This window comes from Molothrus ater, chromosome Z (genome assembly GCF_012460135.2).
Source record: "Molothrus ater isolate BHLD 08-10-18 breed brown headed cowbird chromosome Z, BPBGC_Mater_1.1, whole genome shotgun sequence".
Classification (NCBI taxonomy): Eukaryota; Metazoa; Chordata; class Aves; order Passeriformes; family Icteridae; genus Molothrus; species Molothrus ater.
In genome coordinates this window covers 573,873-597,864 of record NC_050511.2, presented here as the reverse complement: position 1 = coordinate 597,864, position 23,992 = coordinate 573,873, and the positions used below count along the sequence as shown (strand labels likewise).

The 23,992-nt window shown below is 40.7% G+C and overlaps 1 protein-coding gene and 1 long non-coding RNA gene across 2 annotated transcripts; one reads left to right on the top strand and one right to left on the bottom strand.

Annotated features, from left to right (window-relative positions):
* Positions 1-4,639: 4,639 nt before the first annotated feature.
* Positions 4,640-6,690, bottom strand: LOC129047027 (uncharacterized). Its single transcript, XR_008508973.1, has 2 exons — positions 6,475-6,690; positions 4,640-5,114 (listed from the first exon to the last, which is right to left on the bottom strand). It is a non-coding gene; the product is annotated as an uncharacterized LOC129047027 (long non-coding RNA).
* Positions 6,691-8,772: 2,082 nt separating this feature from the next.
* On the top strand, positions 8,773-22,213 carry LMAN1 (lectin, mannose binding 1). Its single transcript, XM_036402511.1, has 13 exons — positions 8,773-8,959; positions 9,760-9,914; positions 9,998-10,105; positions 10,568-10,629; positions 11,353-11,452; positions 12,597-12,720; positions 13,078-13,136; positions 13,720-13,852; positions 14,655-14,851; positions 14,957-15,027; positions 17,253-17,403; positions 18,111-18,232; positions 19,347-22,213. The coding sequence occupies exons 1-13, from the start codon at positions 8,773-8,775 to the stop codon at positions 19,381-19,383; spliced, it is 1,506 nt and encodes a 501-aa protein (XP_036258404.1). The 3' UTR covers positions 19,384-22,213.
* Positions 22,214-23,992: the final 1,779 nt, after the last annotated feature.

Sequence of the window (23,992 nt, the reverse complement as noted above, 5' to 3'; positions counted from 1 at the left end):
GAGCAGATAGGTCAGGCTTTGAAAGCATTTAATATTCACTGAAGTGCTGCTTGTATCCAATTATAACTCACTACTTGCCATCTTAATAATTTAAATCTGTCCACTCTTTAGAGAGGAAAAAAATGCACTAATCAAAGACATGAATGCACCTTTTGCTTTTGACAGCATCAAATTAAAACTAAATGGTAGATCTTGAATGAATTACTTTGAAAGAATAAAGGCATTAATGAGGTAATTTCATTATAGAGGCTCATCCAAGCCTATGTGAAAACAAGGGAAGTAAATGGAGAGGAAAGCTGCCGAGGAAATTAGGGTTCCTTCCACACTAATTAATGTTTGGGGGCATTTAGCACAGGCACCAAATTAACTGCTCCAAAGAACGCCATTGACAAAAAAAAAAAAAAGACATTGTTGCCCTGCCATGTAATTAGAAGACAGTACAAGCAGAACACTTAATGAGTATAAAGCCAGCCTTTAACTTATTCTGCCCAGCTTCTGAAAACATGCCTTTGTAGAGGCCTAAGTTTAAGGAAGCACTGAGCGTACAATATAGGATTGTTTAGGTCCTTCTGGTCGCTGAGCTGTAAACAGGTAGCCCTGAATGACAGACTCTGAGACTCCTGGGAGGCCTGGCTTCCCAGAAAAAAAAAAAAAAAAAAAAAAAAAAAAAGGGAAAAAAAAAGGGGGAAAAAAAAAAAAAGTCTTAAATGCGTCCAGAAAGAAGCAAAAAAAGGTGAATAGGCCTAGTCCGGCAGAGCCAGTACAGTGAATGCTCACCGCTGTCTTAAGTGATTACATGATGTTGTGCCACCCCCTCTCATTGAGTTATCTTTACACTGCTTTTGTCTCCTCTAATTGAAGCTGATGAGGTGCTAATTGGTTGCTTTTTAAAAAAAGCACTACTTAACCACTGGCAAACAGAGTAAGACAGCGTGAGTGGAGTTAATGAGGGCTTAGCAAAAAAAAAAAAAAACAAAAAACAAAAAAAAAAAAACAACCCCAAAAACACACCACACCAAACAAAAACACCAAAAAAACCCATAACCAATACCACCCCACCAAAACCAACCATCCTCAAAACCCAAATCAACTCCTTTTGCTCGAGACTAAACCGATAAGGGAAATGATTGCATGAAGGAAATAGCTATGAGGGCTTGAGTTTTGGGAGAGAAAGGGACAATTCCAGCACTAAATGAATGCCCACACTTTGGCCAGCGTCCTTGGCATTCTCTTTTTCTTTTTTTTCTTGTTTTTTTTTATTTTAAAGTTCTGCCATCAGAGTATTAAACCTGTTGTCACTACAGCTGGAGCCAGAGGTCCTGCCTTTCCCATATGCAAATATATTTCCTAAAAAAGGATTAGCATGATATTAAATACTCTGTATTTTCCATGTATTCTGTAGGTGAGTTGATACCAGCTCCTGGTTTTCAAGACCAATTCTGTAGTTCCCAGCTACTGAGAGTATTCTGAGTGCCAAAGGAGAGTACAAAAAGGCCTTGCTGTATTGTTGGTGTTGCCTGACAAGACTCAGATATAATTCTGTGAGCTTTTTGAAGGTGACACTGCAAATCTCTGTGTTAAACACAATCCTCTGTTGTTTCTGAATTTTTTTTATATCCAATCTAGGCACACATGTGGGTACAGGATGCTTTTTCAGGCTGTTTGTCCAAGTAAGCAACACTTTTAGGCCTCCAGGAAGAGGCTGCCCTATGATGACAGGTTAGGAATCTCTGGCATGGGCTCAGGACAAACAATCAACTCTCAAAATTCTTCAAAATCCAGCAGCTAAGCCGTTTCCTATTGGATGAAAAGAGGAAAGTGGAGCTGAGACTCCTCCAGTCAGCTCAAGAAGACAATGAACTTTTCAGTGTGACAATTTTGATTATCTATTTATGTAGATGAGCAATAAAGTGTCAGGGCTCCTCCTTTCCTCACTTCTTTTTTTTTCTTTTTACCCGTGTATAGGAAACTCAATCAGTATACAAACAGCGAGTTCTTTGTGTTTGTGTTTATGCTTGGTACCTTGTAGCTCTATTCACATTCTAAACTGGATTCTTTCCACTTTAATGCATGGTCACTTATTTTCTTTTGGTTGTCAGGAAAACGAGAGATCTCTTGCTGGCTGTTAGAAAGAAATTTCCTAGAGAACAAAGTTACAACCAGTTCCTCCAAACGGGTGCCCATAGCCATCCAGCTATAAAACAGCCAAGAAAGATGCAAAACTGGTAAACCCTGCTTTTTCCTGCAGATGCAGAGAGCAATTCAGTGGTTGCAAAGCTCCTGGAGTGCCATGTGCCAAATCACCTCTGTAATCAGCCTTGCCTTTGCTAGAGTCGAGCACCTTTTGTTTGTTTCTGGTGGGGACCTGATTGCATTTTCAGGCTATGTCATCTGTGGCTCCTACCATCAGGGGCCAATAATCCTCATCTTTGACCTCAGAGAGAATTTGGCAGCTATCCCTTCAGGAGAGGTGGCAGATGGCAGTGTATCCATCAATTGCTGACATCAGTAAAGCTGGAGAAAGCAAGCAAGCAGCAGAGGAGAGGCTGGGAAGTCCTCTCATAGTCTGAAAATGGCTTTTCCTCAATTTTGGTCACTCTAGAAATGTTAGTTCGGTAAGAATTCACATGGGGTAATGTTTAATAGGTTTACAAATTTCATTTGGAGGCCAAAAACACAAGGGGTGACAGCAAAGAATTTGATGCGGGTGTGTCAGTGGGTCTATTTTCCCCTGGGTTCCACGGGTTTCTTCGTGGTGTGTCCAAGAGCTCTTCTCAGTAAAACTCAACTGAAGGGGACTTCCCCATACCCATTCCTTTGGTTACCAAACCCACTGAGAACTCCTTCCTGCTCACATACAGAAATAGAGAAAAGTGGCAGCGATGATCTTGCACTGCAAATGGAATTATCTGGATAATTATCTGGTTCTTTGTTAATCAAGAGATGCATTAGGGATCATGCCCTATATTGCCCTCCCCACTGAGAATGGGACATGTAGGGCTTCAGAGAACCAACAAGGACATGGAAACTTGGGCAGAGCTGAGGGAAGACCTAGAGTCAGCAGAGGGAGAAATGTGCTGGAGAAAGAAATCAGCAAAGGTAGGAAGGGGAATAAAACAAGGGAGATAACAAAAGTGTAGCAGAGGTGAGTCTGGGGGAGACATCTGACAAGCGACAGGGACTTGTCACACAACCGGAAGAGAGGCAGCAGTGAGAAATTGGGTGTTTGAAGCTGTGCTGAGAATCACATGGGCAGCTCATCCAGAGCCTGCAGTCCAGAAGCCAAAGCTCAAAGGCAGGGATGTTCACATGGTTTTTATGGCTCACTTCTGGGTCATTCTATTAAAGAGACTAAATTTGACAACTCCTAATGTTCAAAGAGGTTTAGATGGTTTTAAATCTGTTGAGCTCATCCCTGTTTGAGGTAAACATGAATGGCCCAATTGTTCATTTTAATAAAATTCAAATAAAAAAGAGCCATCCAGCACCACAGAAGGACACATTAGAAGGGGGTCTGTCACTGAAGAGGAAAGTGAAGATGGTGCATCTTGATTCCATCTCAGATGGCCTGACTCCTGTCGCTATCAAACCAGTAATTGCCACCTTGAAGCTTCTATAGGCCAAAGTTGGATTAAGGCATCTGATTTTGCCAAGTTCCTTTAGTGGATTTAGCACCCAATTGATGCATCCTTTTGAAATATAGCCTTTTTTATGAAGTGGGCTGTGGAAGGCATGATGCCCTTTAATTGATGCCCAGCTATTATTTGTAAGATTTAGCCTTGATCCAGGAATAATTATCAAATTGTGTCTCAAAAAAATATCAACGAAAAAACGTGTGATGGCATCCTCAAAAATCTTGTGTGGAGAGGCTACAGCCTTTTTGGCCCTCTTGCCAGGTATTTGGCAGTTGGAAGAAAAGCAAAATATCCCCTAATGTTTTGCATAAATTCTTGCCGCTGTTCAAACCTTTAACTTATTTAAGGCTATTACTTTTTTTGTTGGTTTTTTTTTTTTTCTTCTGGCTACTTGTGAGCAAAGAAGGTAAATTCCCTTCTGGATGTTTGTTTGTTAGCCTGGTTTGGGGTTTTTTTGGTTGGTGGTGGTTTTGTGTGTTGGTTTGTTTTTTACTATTGCAAGCGGCTCAGGTTTTGCCAGCACACCTCCAATACAGTTACCCTTAACCGAAAGTCCTACAGTTCCTGTTTGAAAGAGCAGAGTGTTTCAATTTCTACTGTGCAAACAGGTGGCCTAATGTAAAATCACCTGCTTTTATTCCAAGGCTACACAGAAGAAAAAGAGAGATCTGCTGGCCTCTAAAATTGCCGTGATTTACACATCCACATATTTCGAAAAAGCATGGCACAAAATTAGAGGTGCCTGTGTTCCTGCCACAAGAACACCCCAGCCTTACAGAATATCCCGATTGTCCCAAAAAGCAGAGAATGCCTGCTTGTTTTAAAGAAAGCTTTGAAAAATGCCTGTGCAATTCTTTCTCTCACAGAGCCATGGTCCAAGTGAACTGAGAAAGTGGCAGGTACTTAATGGGTCATCTCCAATTTCTGTATCTCTAATATTCTTCAAGCACAGCAATCTCATTCCCAACTGTTCCTTAGGCATACAGAACAAAACAATGCAAGAATCATTTTTGAAAACATTACCGTTTTACTAAATCCATCTATTTTGCTACAGATGAGCTGTTTGGCCACTTTATCCATGCGTATGGTATTTGTGTGTGAGGTTTGCCCTGTCAAATGCCCCGAGGGATTAATTGCCAGAGTCTAAAGTCCCAGGAGTGGATTGCGTCCGGAGCTCTAGGAAGAGCTGTCTCGCTTTCCAGTGCGCTAAATCCCCCAGGGCGATTCCACAGGCAGCAGCCTCCGGGCAGCACTAACCTGGGGAGGAAAAGAGCCCGCAGCACGGGCTGAGTGTGTCAGCAGCGGCAGCTGACGCACACAGCGACACCTTCACACTGGGAAGTCACCAAATCCATCCGCGCTGACTGAAGTATTTCGGGCTTGTCAAGCGTCATTGTTTTGGACTTCTCCTGACCTCGCTTAGCAGAACGGTGGCACCGCCTGTAAGCTTTTTCTTCAGTATTTGCCCGATAAGTAGCCCTGTAAGGCATTTGTTTTCTCTCATCAAATCATTAAATGGTAATGCAGTTGTTAGTTCGCCGTCCCCGGTTCGAATACATTTTGCAGCCAGAAACCATTCCCAGTTCATTAAGTGCCTGACCTCAGCATTAACACCCCCTCTGCTCGGGTAGCCTTGGAAACAAAGCTTCCTGTGCGTAATCCAAGCTTATCTAGCTCTTTATCCTACATGTGACCCTTAATTACTTGCTAAATTAGAATGGTTTTCTGAAAATCACAAGAGGAGGTTAATATGTTCTTCCAGAGCTGGTCAAGCTAAGATGACACCAAATTCACAGGGAATTCAAATTCCATGATCCCTGAAGGCGTCTCTTTCAGAAGGAAGATGAACTTTCCCAATGGGAGACAGTGTGCCATGATAATGCTCCTGTCACTCACTTTCCTTGCCCTGCTTGTCCAGACCCAGCTTAATCCAGTGTGAACAACGGAGTAAGTAAATATCAGTTTGATTAATTACGGTGCAAGATTCAGTAACCACTTGTCTTCTGTAATTAACATTGTAATTGAAATTAAATAATACACTTTCACACATAGATCGCTGGCCTAGGAGGAGGAGCAAGGGAGAATCCGCAAGGCTGTGACAGGGAGATGAAGCACAGAAAAACAGGGCTCAATATATTGTCTTTTTTAAATTGTGATGCATCTTAAGAAATTCTTCTGTCAAAAAAAATAGGTTTTTTTAAAGGCTGGATTGATGACCTTAGAGGTCTTTTCCAACCTTAATAATTTTATTATTCTAAAAAGAAAAATTGTTACTTCCAGATGTCTTGGAGTAGCGATTAAATCGGGTTGGTTGTTGAAGAGTGGCTTAAAATTACTGAAAGCCCACCTTCCCTTCACTGATTTGATAAACAGAAATAACGAGAAAAGGTAATGCTCTCTAAGATGCCCAGGGCTTTCCCTCTGCATTGTTTCCCGGGGCAACTCAAGGACAGTGAATCTTTGGCTTCAATGAGTGGCTTTATAAAGCTGTGCTAAGGCTCAACTGCTAAGGCATGGTCTCAGGAAAAACCAAAAATAAAATCCTCTGTGACTTCCACACAGCATTTAATTAACTGCACATATATTAAAGCACAGGCAGTGCAAAAAATCCAGTCTGTTTCAGCATTCCCATCTATTGTGACACAGAAAATAATTCTGCCTGTGTGCAAAGGCTTGCCTTCAGGGATATTTATAAAAATCACGGACTGGTCACTGAGATGGGAGGAGACCAGACAGGTCTTGCATTTCTGCTCAAAATCCTCAAGTTCAACACAAGATACCTCAAAAGTTTATTAGCATAAGCAGTGATTCTCCCCACACTTTTTAGGAGTTCACTCACTGAAGCGTCATTTGTTTTCTTTTTTTCTCCTCTGCCCTTTCCAGTGTGGGCTTGTCAAGGTATCCAAATGCTCAGAGCTCTGGAGGCTGAAAGAGAGATTTGTAGCTACTGTGTGTTTTGACTTCCTTGATAAGACCTGTGGGAAATATCACGGCATTTTTATAAGAATAATGATAGAGAAATTATACTAACTACTTCCAGGCAGAATTTGAGACAATGAAGGAATTTCATTTGTTATGATTGTACAGAATTATGATTATAGAGATTATCAAACTACCAGTGCAGGCAGTTCCTGTCAATCCAACCCAGTGGGCCATTTTCTGTTCTCTTTGCTGAGCCTTCATTTCCCTGTTACTGGGTTTGAATTCAAATGTAATTTTCAGGACAGAATTCAAAAAGTTCTTACAAATAGGAAACATTTTTGTTTCCTTTAGTGAGCTCATGTAGCAAAACAATTTGAAGAGACTTACCTTGAAGAGTCTAAACTGCTAATATCTATAATTTTGGGAGTCTCTGGATGTTTTCCTGCATGTCACAGTGGATTGGAGGGCAGCTTTCTGCGCCTGGGAAAAAGACTTTTAAAGGAGTTTCCATTTTCAAAGGAGGTTTTACAAATCCTCCGTGCACAATTGCTAAGACAGCGTCTATGCCAATGCCTCTAAATGGCAAAATTTCAGCCTGCTCTCACACGTGTGGGTGAGTGGGTAAGGGAATTGTTTCAAATGTGCTTTTGTGCTTTTGGGTTTCTAGTCTCCTTCAGCGTGGGTCTGGTATTTCATAGGCATAAATTCTGAGGTTACTGGCAAATGGAGGAAGCAGAGAGAAGAAGGCCTCATGCTGCCCTGCTTGGACCTCTGAGGCACACACCATTTTATCCTCTGAAGTAATTCCAGAATTTTACTGGAAAAAATTACTTTCTAGATCTTTAAAGAACAGAAAAACAGCTGAGTTTTCTGTGTCTAGAAAGCTGCCAAGAAGAGACTCCCAATTCCCTTGACATCTCCCACATACATGCTCTAAAAATGCAAAATAGATTCAGAAATCAGGGATGGTTTAGAATATTGTTGGATGGAAGACACTATACAAAACAAAACGTCAAGCACTTCTTTCTCTATAGAAACAAGTGTTAACTGCTCAAGAATCCTCAATATGCTTATACATAGACATTCTAAAATTTATCTGAGAAACATTTTGCTTGCCAAGTTTCATCTGGTCATATATTTGCTTACTCCTTTGTGTAGCTGAAAAAGAAGTGAGAATGTAAGGTTTTACTTTCACCCATGCTGAAGGAAATGTGTGCCATTTTAGAAAAATAACTTAATCTCTCCCAAATGCCTCCAAGGTCATCCTCTTTTTTTAGCAGGCTCTGAACCTACTTACTGAGTCTTAGATTGCTCATACTTGCAGATTAAGAGGAAAAGAAGGGATGTCAGAATCAAATGGGTATGAAAAATGTAGAACAAAACCCAAGGGTGTAAAGAAACTGAAAAAGAAAAACACTCCTGATAATTATTTTCTTCCCCAATAAGGTTGTAAGACAGGCTGAAAACGAAGAGAATGGAAAAGGAAGCTCTTAACTGTTGCTTCAGTGCTTGGTTTAACTCCGAGACAAGCCCTGCCCCGCTCTGTGACGCTGCACACCGACAAGCAGCCGTGTTCCTCATCTTGGCAGTGTCGGGGGCTATCCCCACCTGTCCCCGCTGTCACCGGTCACGGCTGGGGCCTGCCTTCCACCTTGTCACCTGGGCTTTGTTTTGCTCACCTCTGCGGAAGGTTGGTCTCGCATGTTAGGAGAAACAGCGTGGATTTTCCCGCGGGACTTCCGACTGCTCTGCAAATGAACCGAAAAGAGCCCGTGGAAACGCCGTCTTTGCTAAGGAAGTAACATTGAGGGGAACGAACAGGGTATTTATCTTTCAGACATTCTGTGCACCGTTAGCGGCTCGCAGCTGTCTGAGAGGCCGCACGAACGCGGCTGACCCGCACACCAGCTCACAGCTCACAGCGCACAGCCCCTCGGACCCGGGGCAGTTCGGAAATTCACCAGGAGGGACCGGGATCGGGGCACGCTCCGACGGCGCCCGGTGCCCCGGTGCCCCGTGCCCGCCCACCCCCCGCCCTCAGCCCCGCCCCGGTTCCCGGCGCGCTCCCCGCCCTCAGCCCCGCCCCTGTTCGCGCCCGCTCCCCGCCCTCACCGCGGTCCCGCCTCTCTCCCCGCCCCTCACGCGCCCGCCCCCGAGCTCGGCCAATCAGGGGCCGCCCCGCTGGCCCTGTGCATTGCCCCACAGCTCGGCCAAGATGGCGGCGCCGCTCGCCCCGCTGGTGCTCCTCCTGCTCGCCCTCGGCCGCCCGGCGCTCTCCGGTGCACAGGCCACGGAGGGCGCGGCGGCTGCGCCGCATCGGCGCTTCGAGTACAAGTACAGCTTCAAGGGGCCGCACCTGGTGCAGGCGGATGGCACGGTGCCGTTCTGGGTGCACACGGGCAGTAAGTGCCAGGCGGGGGTGACGGGGCCGGGCCAGCGGCGTTCCCGAGGTGGAGGCGGCAGGGTCCGCTCGAGGGACGCGGGGTCTCGGGGAGAAGCCGCGGGCGAAGTTGGCCGTGGGTGCCGGCCGTGCCCTCGGTCTCCACGTGGCACCGGAGGCGCAGGGGAGATGCTGCGGTGGCGAGAAGGTGCCCGGCCCTGCCCGCAGGTACGAAGGCACCCATGGCCCTATGGGCTCCTGGTGCGGCGGCCGCGGGCCCGGGGAGGGCATTCGTGGCGCTGCCGGGAAGTGCTGATGTGTCACTGCTGCCGCGCTCCATCTCGGCCCGGGCCCGGCTGCCACACAAACCGCTGGGTTTCGGCGTCTTAAAGCTCGAAATGCAAATAGGACTTCGTGGAACAACGTTTGTTTCTGTGCGCTCTGGGTTAAGGGTTCCGTGGTGCTCCAAAAGGCTCGTTGCCTTTCCTGAGTGTCCCCCCGTTGTGAAAGATGTTGACATTTACAGTTCCATCTTCACAGTTTGTCTGCAGTAACTTCTGCTGTGGTTTTGGTTTTTGTCAGACTTTAACTTAGTTGCTACTGCTTAATTCTCAAATGTACCTTTTTTATTACTTGACGTTATGATGCAAGTGACATGAAGGCAACTGTCTCTAGATGAGTTTTTCCCCCCTTCTTTTTCAAGAAAATAATCCCTAAAAGTAATGTTATTTAATGCAGGCAAATGAATCTCTCTCTGAATGTATGCCTGTTGTTCTTTTATACTACTAAGCAGAAAGTCAGAACATCTTGTTTTCTTTATAGATGCCATCCCAAGTGCAGATCAGATCCGTATAACAACCTCCTTGAAAAGCCAGAAGGGCTCAGTGTGGACAAAAAACAAATCAGTATTTGAATATTGGGAAGTGGAAGTGACCTTTCGAGTTACAGGAAGAGGCCGCATTGGAGCTGATGGATTGGTAGGAGCAGTTTAATGTAACTGAGAAAAACAAATGTGCTTTAAAAGTGAATCTTGACGTATGACTTTTTGCTTTCTTCATAGGCAATCTGGTTTACAGAAGAGCAAGGCTTGGAAGGTCCTGTTTTCGGGGCAGCTGATAAATGGAACGGTGTTGGAATTTTCTTCGATTCGTTTGACAATGATGGGAAGGTTGGTTGGAAGGAAACTCTTGCAGCAAAGATGACAAATTAATTTCCTGTCTCTTGTGGAAGAAACTAGGATGTTGTTTTCTTACTCTTCCCCTCTTTCACTTCAAAGGGCTAAAATAAAATAGTCACGTTTCCCTTCCACTGGAAACACCAATTTCTATACGTGTATTCAGAGATGCTCTTTTTCTTGGGAGAAATCTGCTTTGAGGCAGCTCAGCAGCAAAGATTTTGTAGCTTGATGAGGATGACAGTTGCTGTATTCAATTCTTAATTTTCCAGTCCAGAACGATCCTGAAACTTAAACAATGCGTAGTAGGTCTACTTGGGTGCTTTTGCTTTCCCTGCACAACTTTGGCTTGCTTTTAGACATTTTAGACTGATTTTAGCAGAAGGCTTTCAGAGATGTAGCTGATATTTCCCTTCAAATTAAACTAATCCATTTGTGTGCCATTTCTTTCCCTAGAAAAACAATCCCGGAGTGATTGTTGTAGGCAACAATGGAAAGCTGCTGTATGACCATCAGAAGTAAGTTTATTTTCAGCGTTATTGCTGAATGCTTGCTTTTGAATGATGAATTGTTCCATGAAACCCTTTGAGAAGCATTATAAAGCTTCTTTCATACAAAACTTTGTTATTTCCTTTACATTTGAGGGTTTTTATTTGTTAAAACACTGCTTTGGCAGTAACAGCAGAGAAATTGGCAACTGATGGATATTTTATTGGCATACGCTCTTTGGGATGGATGAGCTCAGATGAATACAGGTACAGTCCAGACTATTGCTTATGGGGGTCCTCCACACACAGCTAATAATTGGCAGAAGTGACTAACTGAAAGCAAATTGCTGTTAAATTAGTTGGATTCATTTTGATTTCTGATTATTTATCAGCAGCACAATGGACACCTTTTTGGATTTCAGAGAGGAGAGGTGTCTAGCTCAGTTGGTGCAGTCACTACAGCTTATTTCCATCTAGGTTCCTGGGTGCAGGAATATGTCTGAAAATTGTGTCTTAGGATGTATCTCAGAAAACAGACTTCCCCACTGCTGCGTTCCGTCTGGATTGTGTCCTGAGTACAGCATGCAGTACTGGAGATCCCTGCAGAAAGCTCACTGCAATTGCAGAGCAGCCTAGAAAAGCTCTTGCAGATTGAAAAAATGTGATGAGGTTGCTTAGTGAGAGTCAGACACTTTTTTGTCCCAGCTGATGAATGATAACACAGAGTTTTATTGATGTTCTCTTTTTGCACAGCGATGGATCCACGCAAGCCCTGGCATCCTGTCAGAGGGACTTTCGGAACAAGCCCTATCCTGTGCGAGTCAAGATCACCTACTACCAAAAAACACTGACTGTGAGTCCCAAATAACAGAATTACTTGTTTTTCTCAGCTTCTTAAATGTGAAACTGTGTTTTCACAGAGTTGCAACAAATATGTCAGTTCCAGCGTTTTGGCTGCATTAGAATGCAGGTATTGCTGATTTTTCTAATGTGACTTAGGAGGCAGTTGTGCAAACACACTCATGATGTGCTGAAACCCTTCTGTTGCTCTGGACTTGCCTGGAGAGGTGTCCCAAAGTCAGGATCTGTTTAAGCTACAGGTGATTGAGCTGCTCCTGAGCTTGGTATTTCTTAAGCTAATCTAAGAGTTGCAGAGGGGTTTATAGCTGATTTTTGTACCAGAGGTTCTTGAAATGTGACTAAAAACCTAAAACTATTCAACAGTAGATTTAAATTTTCTAGTGGGGGCTTCTCACCTCCAAGAAATAGTAGGGCTTTCAAGACTAAAGACTAAAACCCACTGGTATAAGGGGGTCTTCAAGGCTTTTCTAAATACTAGCTGATTGTGAATTCCTTCTAGGTAAGGAGAGAAAAATACTTGTGTGGTGCCAGGTTGTGAAAGCTACAGAGTGTGTGTTTGTTGGCACCTGATCTCTTCTGGAAAGGTGCTGTTGATATATTCACAGGTAGCAGCCATAAAGTGCAGAGCTATCATTTTGTAGTAGAAGTTTCTCTAAAAGTAAACATGACTGCACCTAGAAGAGGGCAGACCTTGTACCATGTTGTAATGGGAAAAGCTGCCTGTCACTCCTGATTGAAAGTTAAACTTCAGCCTCCAAGGCTGCTCTGTTCTCACCTGGGCCCTGATGCCTCCTCTGGGAACTCCTCTGTCCCAGATGTGGCTGCTAAACTTAGCAGTTCTCTCTTTCTCTGGGGATGCATCTGCAGAATCTCCTTAAGCTTTGAATCAGAACTGCAAGGGATGACTGGTGTAGATCAGTTCTGTGTTGCCCAGAACCTTCTTAGGATGTGGACTTTTGCAAATAGAATGCTTATGTAAAATCTTGGTAAAATGTTTCTTTCAAAAAATAAATAGTTTTTTGTTTCCGGTATGAGCTGAGTTACCCAAAAAAGTTGTATTTTGTGAGCATTACTGCGAACTGACAAAACAATTAACACAAAAATGTGGTGAAAATCATAACTGTTTGTCCTTTTAGGTATTAATTAATAATGGCTTTACTCCGGATAAAGAGGACTATGAGTTTTGTGCCAAAGTGGAAGATATGGTGTTGCCATCACAAGGGTATTTTGGAATATCTGCAGCAACAGGGGCACTTGCAGGTAGAAAATGTTAAAAATTATGGCAAATGCTGTGGGGACTTGTAAGGCTTGCAAGAAAGATTGATTGGTTGGGTGGTTGGGTTTTTACTACTCGTGTTGATCCATTATACCAATTTTTGACCGTGATGATGTAATGAACCCTCTTGCAGTCCCAAATTACTTACATGCTTTGGACTTTTCCTTGCTCCAGCTAAAGAATTTTCATTTTTTCCTGACAAAGCCCCTGTATAGTCTCATTCCCCACTGCACATCCTCTTGTGAGGATGCTGTTTTTTGAAGATCCTTTGCAAGTGGGAGGTTGGCTTGGGAGTTAGACACATTTGTAAGGTGGTTTTTTTTTTTGTTTGTCGAATACAGATGACCATGATGTGCTGTCATTTCTGACCTTCCAGCTGACTGAACCTGGGAAGGAAGCAGTAAGAATTTTTATGCATGATTAGTAAAATATTGTATTGTACATATTATTGTATGTGCAGCACCAAATTATGGTATTTCCTCTTAAGTCACACATGGCATTCCTGTTTCACAATTTTGGCATGTGGCTGTGCTGTCACGTGCTTTAGAAAAATTAAACTGGTATTGTAACGTTTCAGTAATATTGTCATTAATATTCTCAAGACCAGAATTCTGGAAGCACCAGTGAAGCAACAAAACTCATGATGTTAAATCAAACCGTGAAGTATTATAAAGTAAATTTTCTTTTGGAAGTGGGCCAATATCTGTTCTCACTTTCAACTTTCCCTACTTCTAGGATGATTCTGTACTGCTAAACAGCATTTATCCTTGTTAAACTTGTTTTAATTTTCTATTGGGAAAATTTTCTATTTGATCTACATGGGAATGTGTGATTTTTCACTTCAGCTAAATGTATGAATGTGCTGCAGTCATTTTGTTAGGTGTTCACATCTGAAATCTGACCAGGAGAGTCAGTTGTGTTGAGAGTGGGGGAGAACATGAAAAAATCTCACACGTGCCCTTCCCTCTGATAATGTTTTAAAGCCAACACCAGATGCAGAAATCCCTCAGAAAGATAAAGAGAAGTATCAAGAACAGTTTGAACACTTTCAGCAAGAATTGGATAAGAAGAAGGAAGAATTTCAAAGGGAACATCCTGATGTGCAAGGACAGCCAGGCAAGTTATTTGAGCTATTTTTCAGTTGTCCAGGAAAACATTTGTTTTCCAGGATATTCCGAACTAGGGATACTCTGGCTGATCTTGCTAAGCTCCCACTGATGTTACTTACATTATTTTCAAGTCTTTACTGTAATTTGTTTCCTGTTTCTAAAGTTATCCTGGTGGTGTGCCTGTATTGAGAACAAAATGAATGACTGGAAACATGGTGGGAATTATGAACAACAGAAGGGAGAGGAGGTCATGCATTTCTGTAAGGTGGTGATTAAGACAGCGTGGCCTTTTTCATTATTTAAAGGACATCTTTTTGGTCTGTTTCTGTATATTCATAGAAAACTTTTTTAAAGGTGGGCTAGTGCATATCTTGGAACATGTTCTTAACATGGAAAAACTTTTTAATGCTTGCCTAATGCTGGACAGACAAGAACCCAATTATTTGAAAATATAATGGAAGCCATTTGTTACTTCTGTATGTATAATAGCTGTATGTGACTGCAAATACACTGGGAATATACTTTGGGCATCTAAAGGTGAAATTTCAATGTAAAATTGTCATCTTTATTGCATAGTGATACATTATGACATTATGTTCTAAAGGTCCCATTATGCATTTTTGAGATATGGTTCAGCCTTTCTTTGATATGAAATAATCCCTTTGCCACAGAGTCTTTTGGACGTTGGGATGGTGAAGTTGTAGGAGAAGGTAGATGGATGTGAATATGTTAAGGGAGCAAGAAGAATGATCCAATGCAACTTGTGAGGAATGTGCACATGTGTAGAAAGCCCCTGTGTTTTTTCTTAGCAGCAGATGATGTTTTTGAAACTGTGAGTGATCGTGAACTGAGGCAAATCTTTGAGGGGCACAATCGAATTCATCTGGAAATCAAACAGCTTAACAGACAGCTGGACATGATTCTAGACGAGCAGAGGAAATATGTCTCTGCAGTCACAGAAGAGATTGCCAAAAGAGGAGCTGGGTCTCCAGGTCAGCAGGGACAGGTAAATAAAACCCATGGTGATTCAGAACCCAGCCTGATTTCAGCTGTGGGATCCATTTGTTTTTTCCAAGATATGTTGATCTTTTTTTCCCCCTGCCCCTACCAGGTTTCCCAGCAAGAGATAGAGACAGTTGTGAAAACCCAAGAAGAGGTCATTAGACAAGTAAAAGAAATAAGGTAAACACCTTCCGAATATTATGGGAGTGGTTTGAATTTTATGATTTCCGTTTAAATCCTCTGTATTATTTCAGTGAGACAGTATTGACAAACTCTACGTTTGTGTCAGTTCCTTAGTGAAGACTCCCTGCATATATTTAATTTCTGTAATAAGGTCAGTTCATGCCCCAAGGATTGCTAAGTGCCCTAATTTGTCTCTTTTTTATAATGAAATTCCATTATTTTTATAATAAAATTCAACAGCTAAGTTTAGCCCCTTTAAAAACAATGAAGTAAATCCCTTATCTTGAATGTGCTATACTGCTAAAATAGATTTGTGAAGATGCTTATGTTTGATGGGGGTGTCTCAATACTTCTTTTAAGATGTTTTACTGTTGCTGTCTTAATCAGGAATGGCTTTAAGCTGGTTTAGCCCTTCATTTGCAGGAGCTAAAACATAACATTACTTACCTTGTATTTAAAAAAAAAAGGAGAAAAACAATTCCTTCAGTTGTGCTTCCCCCACCCCCATATTAGTTTAAGGGCAGCTCCTGTGATTTATCTAAGTAGGTCAGTTTTTTTGTAGAATGAAGATTAGAGTGCTTCCATTTTTGCACTTGTTCTTCCACAGAAGCTTTTATGTTAATATTCTTGACAAATCTTTATACCTTGCGAGCAAATTAGATTTTCTTGTTAACATTGGCATTCTGCCCTTTTAGTGACTACTTACCAGCTCACAGTTTGCGTAACATCATCTTAATACTTTTCTTAGATTAAAGAAATGCTTTATTTAGAGAGAGAAATAAACAGCCCCTCTGTGCATTGCTTGTCATCCCGCAGGAAAAGGACTTAGGGGCCAAGTAATTTTCTTGGCAAGATTGTGGATTTCTTAATCACCTGATTACAGAAGAATCTTGCATGTTCCTACAATAGAAACTATCAGCAGGGTGTTATTAGTGCAAAAGTCAATATAAATTCAATTTGACACAGGCGTGTCTATTAAGGGAAGTTATTTTGCTTTTAACAAAGTCTGGATTAGTCTGGGGGAAGGTGGGTGTGCAGATTTCTGTTCATTATATAGAGACGGTTCTGTGAGGAGGGAGAAGAACCAAGCGAGTGTCCCACTTGTGTTATAACACTGTGAGGTGTGTGGAAAGACAGAATTACTGTCAGTGGTTATGAGGCAGTGGGCATGACAGGCTATTTAAGGTAAAACCTTTCAGTGAGAAATCTACTTCTAAAGTTATCATTATAACTAAAATTATCATTATAACTAAAATTATCATTACAATTGCAAGTCCAGGTAAATGAAAAAATTGCTGACCATTCTACAGAGAGTTAGGAGTACTCCATGAAAGCATTGAAGTATGCTTCCATCTCGACCAAACGGAAAGTTTTAAGTAAATTAAAAAGAAATCCAAAGGCATACATTTTGATTGTCTATTCTGTTAATAATGAAGAGATTATCATTCACATGATAAATATTTTAGCTGTAGAATAATCCTCTTTGCAACTCAAAAGAAACAGCACAGTAGGGGAAAATTATATAAACATATTGATTAGAGATTAAGGTTTTTTTCTTTCATTGACTAGTTTACTTCAAACCAAATTAGTTATGAAACCTCAACTTTTTCTGGATTTAATTTCATTTGTTGTAGAAGGAAAATGAATTCACAATAAGATAATATTAAGTATTTTGACAACGCATATGGGAATTGAGTTCCTCATATAAATGGTAATCACGAAACAAGGATGTATCTAAATCTTTTCTTATCCCTAAAGCCTCTTCCTTGTTTTTATTTCTTACATGACTGATTTTATTTATTTATTTATTTATTTTTTCAAACAGCTTTTGGGTTTCTACAAAGATTGCAAACTCTGCTGATCCTAAAGCCCTGGCCAGCGCCTCAGACAGAACTCTTGTTCTACAGCCCTCAGCAGTCAGGCAGGCAAAGCAGATGTCTGGCAACAGAATATTTGCTAGTTCTTATTCTCAGCGTGACTGAGAGATGGGGCACTCTACAAATGGCAACTGTCTGCACAATGAACGATTTTTAAAAATAGTAGCTTGACTAAAGGATTATTTCTTGAGAGGTATTCTTGAGAGCTGGTAAAATTTGCTGCCTTTTGGTGCAATTATGTATTTGAGCCTAATTCTAATGATCTAAAAGCTGTCCAGAATAGCTGCTGTTTTATAGAAAAGCTGGTGTGTGATGAAAGTTGGTTTGTTATTTGTCTTGTTTCAGAAGTTCTGTGACTGATGCTCTGAGATCCATCAGTGGGGCTCAGCACCCTGGCTCTGCAGGAGTCTACGAAACAGCCCAGCACTTCAATGACATCAAAGAACACCTCCACGTAGTGAAGAGGGACATAGAGCACTTAGTGCAACGCAACACGGTAATTTATGTGCTGGGAGTGTAAGTGTAAGTGTAATACGGCTTTCTCTGGCTCTTAGTGAAAAGCTAGGGAGAGCCAGTATGCAATTTAGGGAGCAATTAATCCTTCATTAAGCTGCTTCACTAAAACTATGCTGCCTTGACCTAACTGCATGATCTGGGTCTTGATGAGAAGTTTTGCACAAAGAGCATGATTTTTAGTCTAATTTCCTGTGGAAACAAGGTCAAGCAATTAGGTTTTCTAGGTGCTTTTTTTTTTGTGTGTGTTTTCCCCCTACTTAACAGCTCTATACAGAGGAGATTCTGTGGTGCTTCTGCACACAAGGGAGAGCTTTAATCAGGGAAAACTCAGGCAGGCTCTCCTTAAGGCTTCTTAATGCAAAAAAAAATGACTGTGTTCACATTCAGCAGTACCTTAGTCTAGCTTAGGTAGCAGCTAAGCTGAATTAGCTTATGATCTGTAGAAGGTCCTTGATTAATTTACCATATTTATGTATTCTTTCCCACGTAAACCTCAATTTAACATCAGGCAATTTGTCTGAGAAATGTAGAGGCGGGAGGGGAGAGTGAGATGAGTAGTAAGATTATTTTTTCAGAGTACTGTAGTTTCTCTCCATCTTCTGTTTTGCAGTTGCAAAACAATTGCAAAGCCTTTGTTTTGTAAGTCTTTTGATGGGATGTCTTGTTTGCTCTTTTCTTGGTTTTTAGCCATCCAGTGAGAAACAGAAGTGTCCAGAGTTGCCACCATTCCCATCCTGCTTATCTACAATGCATTTCTTCATATTTGTGGCAGTGCAAACTGTGTTATTCATTGGTTATGTAATGTATAGGTAAGTCTGGTGTGGCTTAAAGACAGCAGGGCAAATAGTTTTAGAACTGCTGACTGATAATGTCATTGGAATGGTATCATTGTGTTAATCTTGTTAAAACAAGGAATCATTCCGATTGGAAGAGACCTTGGGAGGTCTCCAGTTTAATCTTCCCCTCCAAACGGGGTCCACGCTGAATTCAGATAGGGTCACTTGGGATTTAAACTGGTCAGGCCTTCAAAACCTCTGAGAATGCAAAATTTACCACTGTTCCAGAACCCACTGAAAATGTTGAATTATCATAATGAAGTTTGGTTTATTCTATCCCCATTCACCCACCATGTATCAAGTAGGAACCTGACCTGGTTCAACCTGACTGCTATGTCTTTTCTTTTTCTTTTTCTTTTTCTTTTTCTTTTTCTTTTTCTTTTTCTTTTTCTTTTTCTTTTTCTTTTTCTTTTTCTTTTTCTTTTTCTTTTTCTTTTTCTTTTTCTTTTTCTTTTTCTTTTTCTTTTTCTTTTTCTTTTTCTTTTTCTTTTCTTTTTTCTCTTTTTCTTTTTTTCATTGGGATGGTCTTTCTCTTCTCCTCCCCCTCCTTGTGATGTCATAATATTGAAGTTCTATTCGCATTGATGAAAAGGACAACCTCCATGCTTGGTAGTGTTTTTGCTTTGAGCCGGAATGATGATTTCCAAGACAAACAAGGAGCTGGTCCCCTGCAGTTCTTTGTGATGCGTTTTTAATTCCAACACCTGGATGTGGTTGATCCACAGTGTCTGTATCCACTAAGAAAAGTAATGATCTGTGCCAGAGGGCAAAAGGAAATCCCACTTAAAGTCAATTCTTTCCCTGATATTTAGGCAAATCAGAAACTGAGAAGCTTCAGAAAATGTTCAAGAGTATTTTAAAAGTCAGTTTGTTTGTTCACATGGGGTTGTTTGGGTCTTTTTTCCTTTTGTGTGTCTTTGTGAAGAGAAAAAATATATTATGTTTTTGTGATATGATTTATATTTTCTCTAAGTCTCTATTAATAAGGAATGGAATCTCCTAATCTTCAAATAAAGGAAAATTTAAAGCAGTTAGCTAGTTTCAAATTAAAAATACTTGAAGAATTATTTTCTGCCTTTTCTTTCAGGAGCCAACAAGAAGCAGCAGCCAAAAAGTTCTTTTGATGACCTGTTCCGTTTGTGTGTACATAACACCAGTCTGTATGCACAGAAAAAATTCTACACTTCTGTAAATGAGGGAAATTGTAGTGTTGGATATACTTCAATATTATAAATTATTGAATTTTGTTAAATAAAATGAGGTCCCATTTCAAGTGTTGATGCTAAAAACAGGGAGCAAATGCTGGATGGGGTAAGACTGTGCACCCTTTTTCATAAATACTGAAAGGCAAACTCCCCAGTCCTCTGCTTTTGTTAAGATTCCAGAGGAAGAGTTGAAGCACCCAGGCTTGGTGTTTGTTCAGAGTGTGAATTGCAGATGGATGATTTGTGCAGAAAACTTGCTACTAAGTGTCCTGACATAGCAGTTAAAAAAAAATTAAAATAAAATAAAAAGAAGGTAAAAAATCCCAGACCTCAAAGAACCGTTCTTCTGTGGAGTTTGGGGTTTTTTGGTGGGTAAAAATTTATTATAAACATTTTATTTGTTTACCACTTGGATTTAAATGTATAAGAATATTTTAGTTAATTCTTACTTAAACACTTTTTAATATGTGGACACAAAGACAGGCCTTTAAGACCCTGACTCTTGATACTTGATGTAAAAAAACAATTCTACGCAACATGCAAAGAAAGGCTTTTCTCCCTGTTTTGCAGTTTGATTTTGGGCAGTGAGAAAAAATGTGATGAAGTAGTTTCTTCAAGTACATTGTGGGGCTGATTTCTTTTTTCATGGTTTCAAGTCTGTAATTTTTTGGGGAGATTTGTGGAACTTTCCCAACAAAGGTGATTGTTTTATCCATCTTCCAGTCTGATTAAGGATATATTTAGTGTGTGAATTTGTCTTTACTTTTCTAAAGCTGTCTTGTGTCTTTCACGTATCAAGTACAGATGCTTTGGTTTAAATCTTGACTTGGTGAGTATTGTAAACTGCAGCTATTGAGTGTTAACCCATTTCTTCACAAACTTGCTTCGGACATGTTTGTTAATCTGTAGAACCAGTGTTTTGTGTCAATTCCTGTTTGGATATCAAAAGCATAAGACTGAATATGTGATTTTGATACTGCTTATCAAGTGAAGATTTGCTTCAGGAAAGAAAGAAAGAAAGCAGAGGGCCCAACTTAGGAATGTGAAATTAATTAATTTTGCCTTGTTTACATATCTGTGGTAACTTTGTCCTTGAGTTGTATGTAGAATTAGAATAAGTATTTCTGTGGTTTCCTAAATTCTATAAAATACACAAATGCATCAGGATATTTCACTTAGAACTGTTAATTTGTTTATCTAAATCTGCAAAGAATGATCTGTAATATGACTACTCCTATTGCATTTCTGCAGTCTGCTCCCTTGGAGTGCAACACGTGCTGCCAAATTCACTGTAATGAAGAACACTTCAGTATTGTGCCTGTCAGTTTGGAGAAATGATAAATCTATGCAATATATTTTGTTACTTTAAGTACAGTGTCCAAAAAGCGAATGTCTGTGCTATACTAAGAAAATGACACTGGCTACACACCATTTAACACATCTGCATTATGGAGGATACTCCAAGTGGTATAGCTTTATAGATTCATTTCTAAATTTGAGCAGATTTTGCTGTACTGATGAGAGAAACTACTTCCTCAGGCTAATCAATGAATAAACAACTTTTCAGATAAAGCAGAATAACCCACTGGAATTTATCTCTTCAGTTCTTTCAACACCAGCAAATATTTCCAGGTGCCTTGAGTCTAAGCTATTACAACCCGGACTCTTGTAATGAAACTTACTATATTTTCTTAAATGGTTCTGAAATTGTACAGTGGTGTTTCCTTTCAGTTGCAGACCTTCTTGCATCAGCGCAACATCCAAACAGAGCTCCTCTCACAGCAGGCTTTGCAAAACCCCTTATGCAGAAAGTATTTTGATACATATCTGGCAGAATGAGGAGCAGTTCTGGTGTGTCCATTGGAATGAGCTTGGATTTTGTTACTGTGAATTTACCCACTCATTCCTTTGATTTAAAGCTGGAGCAGCCCCTACTTCTGTTTGTTTGTTTAGAAAGAAGAGCAGCTTGGGGGCCATGTCTAGAAGGAAGCTTGGAGCCTTCTGTTTTCAGGAGGAGGCTGCTGGGTCAGACATGGCTCCCACATGCAATGAGAAAACTTCTGCAGCAGGGAACAGAAGGTCTAATATGGAACACCAGAAAACTGGGGACTTTGCTTCATGATTCATCTCACAGCTGTCTCCCCTTGGAGCTTCCATAATTCACTGGATCAATATAAAAACTCCCAGCTGCCCAGCTCAAATTTCATCCTGTCTGTTCTTGAAGTAATAGCAACAAATTAGGATTGTAAGAATATTTTTCAGTCAATGTAGCCTCCTGCTAGGTGTCTTTCAGCAGTGACAATGTGTTTGATTCTTATCCAGTAAGATTTCACAGCTAGGAGGAAAAGATGCAGAGTGCAGTTGGACAGTATTAGGGAGAACAAGTTCTATTTGAATTGTGGATAAGTGCAAGTATTTGGCAATGACAAAATAATGGGATTGTACTGGTGGGGGTTTATTAAACACATGGTCACCCCTGAATATTTCACAAGTCAAATGCACAATATGGTTTGTAAATGACGTGGTTTATGGTTTGTAAATTAATTGCTGTGGTTTGCAACTTCTGTGGGAAGAAAATCTGACCTTTCTCAATGATTGATGACTGTAACACCAAAAAATGTCAACTTTTTTCTTTTTATTATTTTAAATTCAAACAGTTGACAGTTTCATGTTTGTTTCTGACTGATGTAAATTGATACTTGGAGTTCAGAGATAACCTTATTTGAATAAAGGTGCATATTTTTAGTAAGCCTTTTTCTTTTCATTTGGTACATGTGCATGAAATCTAAGCAAGTATTTGAAGCATTCGTTACGCTTAGTTCAGAGTCAGAACACTTACAGATCTGGGTTTAGTTCTACCTAATACTGGGGAGTAAATGGCATTTTGCGTCTGAATTCCCTCTGTGACTTTTCCCCAGCCAGGAGCAAGTTTTTTAGCAAGTGGAGGACAGGGGTCTTGAATGGAATCCATTCTAGCTGACAAAACCCTAAAACACTTCTTTCTGATGGTTCAGCTAGTAGAAAAGGCTACAATCCTCTTGGTAGAGGGATGAAGCAGGGGGCAGAGTCCAGGTTCTTTCAAGAACACCTTAGTATTTTTGCATTATCTGACTGATAGGAACAAAGACTCTAGAAAAGATTGGGATTTTGGATGTCATTTTTGGGCTGGCCTCTGGAATTTTCCTGTTTCAAGACTGAATTCTGTGCTGGGGTTAGAGATCTGTGTGTTCCTTGGGTGTGGAACACAGGCTTTTATATATCACCCACTTTCATCAGATAAAACAGGAACGGAGTCTTTAATTTTGATTTCACTTAAACTAGAAGGGAAAGCCATAGATCTAAAGCAAAGGAAGTGACAGCATGTGTACTTAATTAGCTGCTGTTTTGTATGTTCTCATGAAGTCTGGGGTTGCTGTCATCAACAAAAAGCAGTAAGTTTCTAAACTGCAATAGAGCAACTGCCTGGGACAGAATTACTCTGGGGTGAGCTGTGCCTTTTTTCACCAGTCTCTCCTGTGTTTCTTAGCAGCTTCAGTGCCAATAGGCCCAGTAACTTTTAAAGCCCTTTTTGTTATCTTTGATCTCAAAATTAACATGGGAAAGCTTTTTGCTGATTGTAAGGTTGAGAGCTGGAGGGCAAGACCTCTCAGCAGTCTCTCCCCAAGCCAGTCCTCACCTTTCTCAATCCTGTGAAAGCATCAGTTCTAGGCACAAAATTATGTTAGAAACATTTCTAGAGGGATCAAAGCCTACAGCAAAGTCAGGGAACCTTCTTTTCAGTAAAGACCAACAGCACAAAGCTTAACAGGTACCACTTTCCATACACTTGGAGAAGAGCCTTGAGACCTAACACTGGAAAAATCAGTGTTTACAAAGTTCCAGCTAGGAGAATTTTAAATAAAGATGAAGTAGTTGTTGCTTGGAATTCACAATTCTGAGTGATAGTTTCAAAAAGAAAGAGTTTCTTGTTTAGTCACTAATAATCCAGGATTTCAAAATGCCCTATGGTGTTTGTTTGTTTTCCTTGTTGTTCTGGTTTGGGGTTTTTTGTTTTGGTTTGGTTTGGTTTGGTTTTGGGGTTTTTTGGTTTTTTTTTTTGTTTTTTTGTTTGTTTGGGTTTTTTTGTGGTGTTTTGGTTTTGGTTTTGATCTATTTTTTTTTTAATAGTAATAGGTCTGCTTTAATTAGAAAGTCTGTAATATAGATTAAGGCATTAGGCAAATTGGAATCCTCCCATCTCTCTGTTCTCATCGAAATTATGAGAGTGCTGGGAGAACCATTTAGATAATCAAAATTCCAGAATGCTGCATTAAGGCACATGCAGTCATCGCAGTAGGATAAATGCTCAAAACCCAAACTCATGAACTTTGGAAACCTAGCAGGTGATTCTCTTTCTCAAAACAGTCTATAACCTAGGTAGCAGATCCTGGAAATCCTCCCCTGAGTAGAGCTGGTGAGGGTAAAGGTTAGAAAGATGAGGGCCAACAGAAACAATCTAGACCCAAAAGGTATCCATACTGTTTTCTGG